This window comes from Mobula birostris, chromosome 6 (genome assembly GCF_030028105.1).
Source record: "Mobula birostris isolate sMobBir1 chromosome 6, sMobBir1.hap1, whole genome shotgun sequence".
In the NCBI taxonomy this organism is placed as follows: domain Eukaryota; kingdom Metazoa; phylum Chordata; class Chondrichthyes; order Myliobatiformes; family Myliobatidae; genus Mobula; species Mobula birostris.
In genome coordinates this window covers 117,875,314-117,887,739 of record NC_092375.1, presented here as the reverse complement: position 1 = coordinate 117,887,739, position 12,426 = coordinate 117,875,314, and the positions used below count along the sequence as shown (strand labels likewise).

Here is a 12,426-nt window from a genome sequence, read left to right as displayed (position 1 = left end):
GGTCCGGATCACCACGGACCCGCGGCTGCTCCTTGCGAACCGGACCGCGAACACCCCCGCCCTCGGACCGACCACCCGGTCATTTTCGCTTCCCAGTTGCCCCCGGAGCCTCGGCGGTCGCAATCCCTCGTTGTTGCGCCCGAGAGGTGACGCCACATCCGCCGGCTGACTGTCATATTGCGCGTGCGCGAAGGGGCTGGCCCTCTGCTGGATCTGGGACGATGGTGAGCGGCCGCGGCCGGGACCGAGGGGGGAGGGAAGCGGGAATCCGCCGCCATCCGCCCCGTTCAGGCCCGCACCGGGTCCGGGGGGAGCGCCCATCTGCCGCCATCGGCACCGGGGTCCGGATACGTGAGCGGGAAGCCGCGAAACCTCTCCGGGACTCCGGGGTCCTGCTCCTCCTCGTCTGTGGTGGCACCGGGTTCGGCGCGGATCCGTGCGGTGGCCGAGTGTTGTGAGCGGAGAGAGGCCGGGGTGGGAGGGGGAACTGAGGGGAGACACCGGGGAGCCGGTTCGAGAACCGTGGGCAGAGAGGGAGACCAAGGCCGGTGGAGAACCGGGAAGTGGGCCGGCATTGCTGGGGTAGATCGGGGCTTGAACCAGGGGAGAGCTCGGGTAGAGAGGGTGCTGGATGGGGAGACTATGGCGGTTGTAATTAGGGTCACGGCCGTGCAAACTGGGGTGCCAGGCCCCGGTAGGTTGGGGAGTGGGTGGCCTAAGGGGAGGGGCGCGGAGTGGGGAAAGGGGTTGGAGGGTGGGTTAGAACTGGGGGTCCTGGATGGGACAGGGGGTACAGGGTAGTGATATCTGGGAGAACAGGCCGCACTCTGGGGCAGTGGCAAATGGTGAGAGGAGGTTGAGGAGCGTGCTTGAGGTTCTGGTTCTGAAGCTGGGGTCTGCAGATTTCAGCAATGGTGCCTCGGCTGTGGAGTTGATACTGTATCTGGGGATCCAGCGGGAATCCGAAATGTGGTGCTGTGTGTCTGGTGGAAGCGGGCAGAGATGGGGCGTCTGGGTGGATGGAGGGACCATGGAGCCTGACTGACCAGTTACTCTTTTCCAGGCGAAACGCACAAAGAAGGTTGGGATCGTGGGCAAGTATGGCACCCGGTACGGAGCATCTCTCCGCAAAATGGTGAAAAAGATCGAGATCAGCCAACACGCCAAGTACACCTGCTCCTTCTGTGGGAAGGTGAGTCGTTGCACGATCGAGGGGGCTGGTATTGAAGAGGACCCCTTGCTATCTTACCTGCTTCCTTACAGTACATTCAGCTGGATAAATCCACAGGGCCTGACTGAGGATGTCCTCAGGCTTAGCTGGAGTGGTGGCAGACCTCTGTGGAGATGGGTACTTTATTGTTGGGCATTGGTGAAGTTTCTGAATTAGAAGGTAGTTAATATTTAAAAAGGCTAATCAATGAGTGATGGGACAGTTACTGGAGGGCCAGGGCCTATCAGCGTTTGCATAGACGGTCTGGTTTAACCTAGACGAGCCTTTTAAATGCCCTAATGTGTCTACTTCTATCACATTCCTTGGTAGCATGTTCCAGGCACCCAGCATTCTGTTTTAAAGAGAACTATCTTTGACATCTTCACCAAACTTTACTCCACTCACTTAATGGCCATCTTCTGCTACTCATCGTTGCCACGCTGGAAAAGGGTACGGGCTACCTATGCCTCTCACGTTATTGAACATCTCGGGGTTGAGGTTGCGGCTCCTTTTTGGGGGGGGGGGGACTCATGGGTATAGTTTTGGGGACAGGGACTGGAGTTAGGGCTCAGGACGGAGTCTTGAGTCTCTGCTGTGTGTTGAAGGCCAGCAGCGTGGGCCTGGAACATCGGTGAGCTGGGGAATTGGGCCGGCAGGCCTGCATGGGTGAAGGCTCGTGGCACCCCTTACTCCACCCAGGGTCATGAGTTGTTGACGGGTCCCATGCGGTCGGGAGGCACGAGATCTGATGAGCAAGTGGAGTTCGCGGCCTGGTGCTCCGTGATCAGCAGGTCCTGGAGTCAATATCGAGGATCAAATCAGGAGCTCTAAGTCCAGGCCTGTTGGCTGGAGCCCCAGGTCTGTGAATTTCTGCAAGTCCACTGGGGACATTGAAGGCCCAAAGTCTGCAAGTCTGAATCCAGGTCCTTGGGAGGCAGAAGATGGCCTGTCGTAGCGTTCAAGGACTGTTGGTTTGCGTGGGTGGGACGAATGGGGCTTGTTTTGGTGCCGGAAGGTGTGGCACCACTTGTGGGATGCCCCCAGCTCCTCTTCGGCTGTGTTGGTCATTAATGAAAATGACGCAGTTCACTGTGTTTCAATGTACACGTGATAATTCCTGAAGCTGCCTTTCATCCTCCTTCACTGCAACTAGAAAAGCCCTAGCTGACACATTGGGTAATTAACTAATTGGCAGTAGCTAATGAAACGTTAGTGAAGTGAGTGGCCATTGTGGGAGCAGTCATTGTTGCAGTGGGCTGGTGTTGGACTGGGGAGCTGAGGCTTTGGCTCGAAGCTTCAGTGAGAAGGGGTGGGGGCTACTGTTACTTTATTGCACAGGTAAGAGCAGTGGGTATTTTACAGGTATAGTACAGAACGGGTCCTTCTGGCCCCAGCAACCCACCTAACCATAGGACAATTTACAGTGACCAATTAACCCACTAAATGATCCATCTTTGGGCTCTGGGAGAAAACCCATACACACACAAGGAAGAATGTACAAGCTTGCATACAGAGGATGCCAGATTTGAACTCCGAAGTTCAACGCCCCCAGCTTTAATGGTGTCACCCCGAATGCTCTGCTACCAGAATTGACAGCTGGGGCGGTGGCGTGCTCCTCTTCCAGGCTGCGGTAAGTCAGGGAGAGCTCCATTGTCCCTGACTACACCGGTGAGAAGTGCGTCTGGCTGCAGTCCCTTGCAGATTGTTAGAGAGCTGGATGAGGGGTTGATTGATGGGTGATACAGGGGGGCATTCACCCCAAAGTGGAGGATGGGTGACTGTCAGGAGAGACCAAGGGAATAGTCAATCAGTGCAGAGTATCCCTGTGGCCATCCCCCTGCATAACAAGTACATTGTTTTGGATAGTGTTATGGGGGGAGGGGGTAGGAACAGTGTATCAGGGGAAAGCCCTGGCAGTAATGTCTCAGCCACTAAGTCTGGATCTGTGGTTCAGAAGAGTTGAGCAGGGGTGATTGGGGATTACCTGGTTAGGGCAACAGACGAAGTTCTCTGGACGCGAATGAGATTCCTGAATGGCATATTGCCACCCAGGTGCCAGGGTTAGGGAATCTTGGATTGAGTTCACCGCATTCTTAAGGGGAAGAGTGAGCAGTCAGAGGTTATGTGGGTATGCATCGCTTAACGTCCATGATACATTCTGTGAAAGCGGACATTGTGCGAACACCATATTGTATACTTAGCAAACCTATATGGAGTACTGTAGTGTACCTGTATTGACTAAATCCATGTCATTAGCAATTTCTCCATATCCGATATAGGTCTCTCTTGTAGTTTTCAGTGAAGCCGATCCTTTAACAGCTTCGAGAACTTTTTCTTTGTTTTTCAGGATCTTTGTGATTGTTGATTGCGACATACCTAAATCCCGAGCAATAGCATTCACTGGTTTTCCACCTTCATATTGTTTAATAACCTTTTGTTTCACTTCCAAATCAATACTTTTCCTTTGCTTCTTGTTGCTGCTATCACTAGGAATGGTTTTGCTGTTGCACTTTACGGTAATATTTTCGAAAGAGAATTAAACAGAGAGATAACGTTACTACACTCAAGAGACGCACGATACATGAGATTGGTTATGTCTGCTACGTCACGTTCTCCGATCGGGACTACGTACGTATATGCGATCGGACGTTGTCTGAATGGACGTTAAGCAGCGCACACCTGTAGTCTACTTTGGTAAACATGACATAGGCAGGAAGGATGATGAGGTCCTACAAAGTGAGTTCAGGGGTTTGGGTGCTCCACTTCTACCACCCTCCCTATCACTTTTGAAACATTTAGGCACTAGAACATCAACCTGCTGGTGCAACAGTCAAGTCTCTCAGTCATAATTCCATGTACTGATTCAAGCTCTATGTTCACCACTATTACTCATCTGCTGTCTTTTTAAAGTCAAAAATGTCTTGACCCATCCAACTGACTGTTTATGCCCTATCTATTCATCTTCACAGTCTCACTGCACATTGCATCTTAGGAGGAGTCAGCATAACTTTGTCCATGGGAAATCGTTTTGATGAATCTGGGCGTTCTTTGAAGAGGTAGCCAAAAGGGTAGATGATAGGATGACTCTGGAGAATGTTGGTAGCCTTTGACAAGAGATCCCACTAGGCAGGAAGGCTGGTCTGGAAGGTTAGGTTCTCTACAAGGGAGCTAGGGAGTATACGTGCATTGTTGTTGAAGTCACGGGTAGACTGGGTGGCACACTGACCTTCATCAGGACATCAGAGATGGGAGTTGGGACATATTGTAGTTAATTAGGTTGTTGGTGAGGCTGCCCTTGATACTGTGTGCAGTTGCAGAAACAGCTAGAGTGCAAAAGAGATTTACAAGGATGTTAATCAGGACTGGGTTATAGGGAGAGGTTGGCCAGCATTGGTCTTCATTCCTTGGAACATAGAAGAACGAGTGGCAGTCTTGAGAGAAATGTTATGATTGGTGGATAATTGTAAGGTCTTCACCAGGGTGGGGGAGTTCAAAACCAGAGGACATAGATTGAGGGTGAGGGGAAAGATTTAAAAGGGACATAATGAGCTGCCAGAGGAAGTGGTTGAGGTAGGTACAATACTGTCATTGAATAGGTAAGTGGAAGGCAGAGTTTGAAGGGATGTGGGCCAGAAAGCCTGTTTCCTTGCTGTATTTGTCTATTGCTTGCTCTGAACAAGTTGTTCAGCCCAAAGTACTGTCAGTCCATTTCCCCCACAGTCAATCCACGGCTTAGGGATTGTCCAAAGTCCACCATGGGTCTGCTCTTGATATCTGTGGAAATTTCTGGAGCTGCTGATCCTAGTTGTACCGTACAAGGATTGTGTGAGTTTCACTGGTAGTAACTCCTGCATCTCTCCTTCCCACAGACCAAGATGAAGAGGAGAGCTGTTGGAATCTGGCACTGTGGGTCCTGCATGAAGACAGTAGCTGGAGGAGCCTGGGCCTACAAGTAAGTACTGAGCTGGTGGGTGAAAGATACCTGTATCTGTAGATGACCTGGGAGCATCGTACATGTTCACATTAATCTAGAATGAATTGCACACACTTTTATCTCCTAATCTGCAGTTTGGAAAATATGTAAGATCTGATTTATTGCACGTTCTGATAGTGAACCCCCTCTCAACTGCAGCCTACCATTGAGTCCACAGGGAACATTGTGACAGACATGTTGAGTGTGGAAATTTGAGGCATAAGGCTATTCAAGTGCCTGGGCATATATACATTAGGAAATCTGTCCCATAATAATGCAGTGAGCCTGTTGATAGATGAGTGAGAGGAGTCGTTACTTTGGAGAGTGTGGGTCAAACGTTGCTGTGAGGTCATTCATGTAGACAAGAGTAAAGAGATGGTCTAACTAGGAAAACATTTGTGTACTGAGGGACGTGTTGTTTCATGGGATTTAGAAAGTAAATATTCGGCTCTGTAAAGCACTCATAGGGCAGCGGTAATTGCAAGTTGGTTCCAGTGAGGAACTCTTGCTGAAGTTGTGCAGAGTTTTGGTGAGGTCTTGTTGGTCTTCAGAACTGGAATTGCTACTGTTCATGAGGCTGCTTCCACCACTGTGGCAGTTGGTAAATTCCAAATCATGAACACAGTAAAACAACAAATCTTTGCATAAACCTGCACCTTCTGAGTTGTGTTCCTTAACTAAAATTAAAGTTAATCTAAAGCTGAAGGTGAGAGGAAGGCGTTTAAAGGCGATCTGAGGGATAAATGCTTCACATACAGGGTAGTTGGTATCTGGGATGAAATGCTAAAAGAGATTTTGGAGGAATCTGGGCAGATACTGGAATGTGCAAGACTGGTTAATACTGGCAAGTGGGGTGGGTACTGATAAATGTAGCAATGGGCTGGAGCTGTATTAACCCTTTCACTACCTGATTATGTTCCTTCTGTTAACACAAACCAGTCATTACCTACTCCATCTTTCTCAGCTCTACTGCCTCTTGTTGCTTCAGGGTTATCTCCAGTCCAATCCTGTAGCTGAAACTATTCGCAGGCCCTTTCTGGGAGGGAAGCTTCATGCTCACTCTTCAGTTAATGAGGATTGGATGCCATGTACCAGTTGTGTCTGAACATTGCTTTTGTACTGTTTCTCTGTGCCAAGATAGACAGCCATGTGTACTCTGCCACTTTTCAGTTCTTGGCACATTTGGACCATATTGTCTGTTGTTGTTCCAACCTTAATCTGCTGGTTATCCGTCCATTTTGTCAGGCTGCTTGATGCAATTGATTACCACCTCATTTACAAATGTGGGATATTCTGCTGATTTTGAACTTTTACCCTTGAAGGATGCAGTGGAACAGAGGGATCTAGGAATAATGGTGCATAGTTCCCTGAAGGTGGAATCTCATGTGGATAGGGTGGTGAAGAAAGCTTTTAGTATGCTGACCTTTATAAATCAGAGCATTGAATATAGGAGTTGAGATGTAATGTTGAAATTGTACAAGGCATTGGTGAGGCCAAATTTGGAGTATTATGTACAGTTTTGGTCACTGAATTATAGGAAAGATATCAACAAAATAGAGAGAGTACAGAGAAGATTTACTAGAATGTTAGCTGGGTTTCATCTCCTAAGTTACAGAGAAAGGTTGAACAAGTTGGGTCTTTATTCTTTGGAGCATAGAAGGTTGAGGGGGGACTTGATAGAGGTATTTAAAATTATGAGGGGGATAGATGGAGTTGACATGGATAGGCTTTTTCCATTGAGAGTGGGGGAGATTCAAACAGGAGGACATGAGTTGAGAGTTAAAGGGCAAAAGTTTAGGGGTAACATGAGGGGGAACTTCTTTACTCAGAGAGGGGTAGCTGTGTGAAACGAGCGTCCAGCAGAAGTGGTTGAGGCAGGTTCGATGTCGTTTAAAGTTAAATTGGACAACTATACGGACAGGAAAGGAATGGAGGGTTATGGGGTGAGTGCAGGTCGGTGGGACTAGGTGAGAGTAAGAGTTTGGCACGGACTAGAAGGGCCGAGATGGCCTGTTTCCGTGCTGTAATTGTTATATGGTTATATACCATTTATGTATTAGATTCCTAGAGGTATTCGACACTGAAATAGACCCCTTAGCCTAGCAAGGTGCCTCCCTGAGCTAGTCCCTTTTGGCCCATATCCCTCACAACCCAAGTTCAAAGTATATTTATTACCAAAGTATGCACACAGCCTTCTTGCGGGCAGCCACAAATCAAAGAAACACAATAGAACCCATTTCTTAAAAAAAACACACACAACAAAGACTGCCAATCACCAACATGTGTCAGAAAAGAACAAATCGTGCAAACAATGAAAAGTAAATAACTAACACACAGACCATTAACTGAGTCCCTGAATGGAAGTGCTGATGCTTGCAGGCCACAGCTTAAATCATTTCAGTTCAACCTGGCCTGTTCAAGTGTATTTCAAAGATTTGAATTGTACCCATCCTACTGCTTTCTCTGGCAGCTTGTTCCATTTACCCTATGTGGGAAAACTGCCTCTCTGAGCCTTAGTAAAATGCTTTAAGTATACACCTTATCTAAGCCTCTCATGACTTTGTAAAGTTATCCCTCAGTTCTAAACCATCATTCCTGAGGGAAGATATCCAGTCTGTGCATGTAGCTCAAGCCTTCCAGTCCCAGTAACATCCCTGGGAATCTTTTCTGGCTTAATGACACCCTTTCCTACTGAATGATCATCAGAACTGCTTGTGGTTTAATCTTTTATAGTGTATTTTCACTGACATGTGAAGTGAAATTTGTGGCAGGGACATAAACCCAGCTGATACTGAACCACTGAGTCTCCTGCACCTGTACTGGCTGCCAGACTTGCACACAAGTGGTCCAACTGTGGTCTAAATGGTGTTGTACAAAGCTGAAGAAAGGCCTCCTTTTCCTTGTATTCTATGTAAGACAAATATCCTAAAGGCCTTCATCGCCCTACCTACCTGATAGGATATCTCTATTCTGTATTTCTGCTCACTGGAGCTGATTGTTCACCTCCCCCAGTTTCCAAAATAAATTTGGTACGAAGCCTTGCCTATACCTGTCCAGCATGCATCAGCTGGGTCGTAGTTCATCTGTCCCAGTCACACAGAACTGAATTTTGTTCCTTCCAGACCAATCTTTGAGCCACACATTCACTTCTTTGGTCTTAATTATCCTGTGAAAATATGCACACTGCAGATAATAAACCAGAGATTTGCAGTTTGATTTTGTGTCGTGTTCTGTTTTTAATCTGGATCCCAGGTGCACATGCTCCTGACACAACTTTACTCATCTTTCTAATGTCTTTGCTGCCACATAGAACTTTGCCCTCCCACTCCAGCCTTAAGGAGATGGCATTCATCCTGGCACTGCTTTGGGGGCTCATGGCTGCAGAGAGAACATCCCTGACGTGTGCTTGTATTTTCACTATTCCTCTTCACTCCCACTGTGTGAATGGTTCTACTTGAAACAGTCTGTGTACTCCTCCCTGTGCGCACTGCCAGCACGTCACCTTTTGAGCCAGCAGAGACCGCATAACCCATCTTGCTTTCGAATCAGTTCAACGTGGATTTACTGGATTTATTCTTGCAGAGTAGACTAGGTGGTCTTATGATGTTGTAAGCAGATTCGACTTGGAGGTGCTGTAGTTTCTCTGTAGCTGTTCCACTTTATTCTACATTGTTATTGCTTGAGCTGGTATTCTACCCCAGTGCACTGTGTAATGATCAGGTCTGTATGAGCAATATGCAAGACAAGCTTTTCACTGTACCTCAGTACATGTAACCATAATGCACCCATTCCAGTTCCTTCCTGGTCACAGGAATGAGTAATTTAGTTGGTTGATTGACTGCTGCGAGTTGTTCCTGCTGTGTAGAATCTGTAGGATGTGTGTCGGGGGCGGGGGGGGGGCAGGGTGTATACAAATTGGGATTGATATGGATTTAGTGTAACTGGGTGGTAACAACTCAAGTCATGCAGCAGTCCTTTGTAGGATACAGCAGCACAAAGACCATGTGGCCACTGCACTCTAGCAGGAACGTGGTTGCACTGGAAAGGGTGCAGAAATGGATTGTCTAAGCTGTTGCCTGGGATGCTGTGTTTTAGTAACAATTAGAATGGATAGGCTAGGTTTCCGTGTAGAGAAGGCTGAAGGAATCATGGTAGAGGTATATAAAACTGAGTGGCGTAAGCACAGTATAAAATGGGCTTTGGTTAACCTAAGTAATACACAAAATGTTAGAGGAACTCAGCAGGCCTGGCAGCATCTATGAAAAAGAGTAGAGTCGTTGTTTTGGTAGTCCTGCTGAGTTCCTCCAGTATTTTGTGTGTGTTACTTGAATTTGTAGCAACTGCAGATTCTCTCTTGTTTGTCTGTGGCTAACCGTTTAGCCCATTTATTTGCCTGCATTCGTGTCTTGTCCATTTGAATGCTTCTAACCATAACGGTTCATGTGATTCGACCAGTTTGTCTGATGTGTTTCAGTTCTTAACCATTCTCTCTTCAAAAAAACTTTAACACCTTTAAATAACCTTCCACCCTCTCTTATTTCATGTCACCACTCAGCCTCCTTCACTGCAGGGAAAACAAGCCTGAACCCGACCAATCCGGTCTCTCCAGAACTAAAGGCAACATCCTGGTGAGCTGCCTCTGCACTCACTGGTAGCACCTCATCCTTCTGATAGTGTAGTGACCAGCATTGGATTCTTAGTGGCCTATCCTGTGGTGAATGTGGGTAGGGTTACCAGGACATTGGGTATACTTACAGCAGGGGTTGATTGGTTCTTGATTAGTAAAGATGTCAACTGGGTGAAGACAGGAGAATGGGGTGTAAAGGTATAATTAATCAGCCATGATGGAATAGCAGAAGAGACATGATGGGCTGAATGGTGTAATTCTGCTCCTATAGCATATGGGTTATGGGTTTTTAATTGCAACATATTATTTGACTTTTACATTTTATGCCCTGAAGACAAGTAAGTCACATATATTCATCTCACATCTACCCAGGAACTATGGACTTGAACCTGTAGGTTTCTCTGTTCATCTGCATTTCTTAATATTTATTGTATATGTCCTACCTGGATTTAACTTCCCAAAATGTATCAACTACATTGTAGGGATAACATTGATGGAGATGGACATATGGATATGTGGAGTGCTCTGCCCCAGAAGGCTGTGGAGGCCAAGTCTCTGGATGCTTTCAAGAAAGAGAGGGATAGAGCTCTTAAAGATAGTGGAATCAAAGGTTATGGGGATAAGGCAGGAACTGGATACTGATTGTGGATGATCAGCCATGATCACAGTGAATGGCGGTGCTGGCTCAAAGGGCCGAATGGCCTACTCTTGCACCTGTTGTCTATTTTCGACTATTACAGGAATCCAAGAATATGGGGATGATGCCTGAAACTGAGGCTGGTAGTGCAGAGTGGGGGGTGGGGACAGCAAATTCTCTTATTCTTACAACTTTTATTCACGTTGAATGTCAATTATTGGGATAGCGGAATTGATGGCTTTGTGGCCAAATTTGCAGACAATACAAAGATAAGGTGGAGGGTAAAAAGTGGCAGATGGACTATAGTACGGTCATGCACTTTGGTAGAAGGAATAAGGGTCTAGAATATTTTCTAAATGAGAAAATTCAAAAATCACAGGTACAAAGGAACTTGAGGTGGAATCAATTTTAAGGGAGGCAAATGCAGTGTTGGCATTTATCTTGAGAGGATTAGAATACAAGAGTAATGCTGAGGCTTTATAAGGCTCTAGGAGTGTTGTGAGTAGTTTTAAGCCCCTTATCTGAGAAAAGATATACAGACATTGGAGGGGTCCAGAGGTGGTTTTGTCAGAATGATTCTGGGAATGAAGGAGTTAACATGAGTGTTTAGTGGCTCTGTGTCCATACTTGAAACCTATCAAATATTGAAAGGACTAGATGGAGTGGATGTGGAGAGGGTGTTTCCTATAGTGAGTGAGTCTAGGACTAAAGGCACAGCCTCAGAACAGAGGAACATCTATTTAGAACAGAGTTGCTGAAGAAATTCTTTAGCCAGGAGGTAGTGAATTTGTGGAATTCATTGCCAGTGCTGTCTGGAGGCCAAGCCACTGGATATATTTATTTAAAGTGGAGGTTGATAGGTTCTTAATTTGTCAGGGTGTCAAAGGTACGGGAGCAGGCAGAAAAATGGGGTTGAGAAGGACGCTAATACCAAGTGTGGTATCGAGGAGCCTTGGTAAAACTGACCTATTTGGCATTAAGGGGCAAACTGTCCAGTGGTAGGAGTCTGATCTCACGGAGGGAGGTGTTGGAGGTTAAACATCCCAGCACATGGCTGCAGAAGGCTCTAAGGGCAGTGAGCTGGGCTCAGTCATCCTCCGCTGCATCACCTTCCATCACAGGTCAGAGGAGGCATTATGTAGTTCCATTTGTAACTCAGCAAGTGAAGTGCCCATTTACCCTCACAAGTCCTGGACAAAAATTCAGAGGTAGTTTGATAAATGATGGGTAACACTGATGCTACAAATCTAACCATCTGACTTGTGAGGTACAAGTCAGTGTGTTGGATCACTTCACTTAGCTGAGTGAAGTTAATCCATGTACTCGACATCTGCCACTTCTTAACCACCATGGCTGTAGAAGGTAATGCACTTGGTGCTGGGCAATGAGATTACTGTGGATTATTTGGTAATTGGTTTGGGCACTTCGGACAATTGGAGAGGCCTAATAGACTCTCACACTAATTAGGCAACTCCCTAGGAAAAGCTCTCTTATATTATAGTGACAAGTTCTTCTGTATTCACCATGAACAACAGGTGACCTGGTTTTAGTAACTTCAGCAAAGGATGTATATAAAAATTGTTTGGATGTTCCTGCTGCAAGTTGTAGGACATGGAAATGTACTCTTTGGTCCACTGTTTGTCCATCTACACTAACAGCAAGAGATGAGGAAGTCTTCCTTTGCTGTCAGCATTGGAATATATGCATACAGCTCAGGGTGGTGGCTGATGGGGGGGGGGGGATTGATATGTTTCCGTCCCTCTAATTATGTCATTTTATTTCCCCAGCACGACTTCAGCTGTCACTGTGAAGTCCGCCATTCGTCGCCTCCGGGAGCTGAAGGACCAGTAAATGTCAGCCACTGGGAGTGTCTAACTTTCAGCTGTTTGTACACCAGCAATCTAGCTAATAAAAGGTTAAATACATCAGTTCTTCTGAGTCATTCTTTAACCATTGCATCTTATCTTTTTTTAAAAAGT

At 46.7% G+C, this 12,426-nt stretch overlaps 2 protein-coding genes across 2 annotated transcripts in view; one reads left to right on the top strand and one right to left on the bottom strand.

Annotated features, from left to right (window-relative positions):
- tmem169b (transmembrane protein 169b) overlaps positions 1 to 12,426 on the bottom strand; it is a 462,028-nt gene that overhangs the window by 238,773 nt on the left and 210,829 nt on the right. The gene's annotated exons all lie outside the window — the stretch shown is intronic.
- On the top strand, positions 129 to 12,372 carry rpl37a (ribosomal protein L37a). Its single transcript, XM_072261129.1, has 4 exons — positions 129 to 224; positions 1,064 to 1,192; positions 5,080 to 5,162; positions 12,235 to 12,372. The coding sequence occupies exons 1-4, from the start codon at positions 222 to 224 to the stop codon at positions 12,296 to 12,298; spliced, it is 279 nt and encodes a 92-aa protein (XP_072117230.1). The 5' UTR covers positions 129 to 221; the 3' UTR covers positions 12,299 to 12,372.

Bases quoted from the DNA above. Each gene is read 5' to 3' on its own strand.
- rpl37a (XM_072261129.1), top strand. The intron at 1,193-5,079 runs GTGAGTCGTTGC...TCCTTCCCACAG, and splicing joins CCTGCTCCTTCTGTGGGAAG to ACCAAGATGAAGAGGAGAGC. The intron at 5,163-12,234 runs GTAAGTACTGAG...TTATTTCCCCAG, and splicing joins GGAGGAGCCTGGGCCTACAA to CACGACTTCAGCTGTCACTG.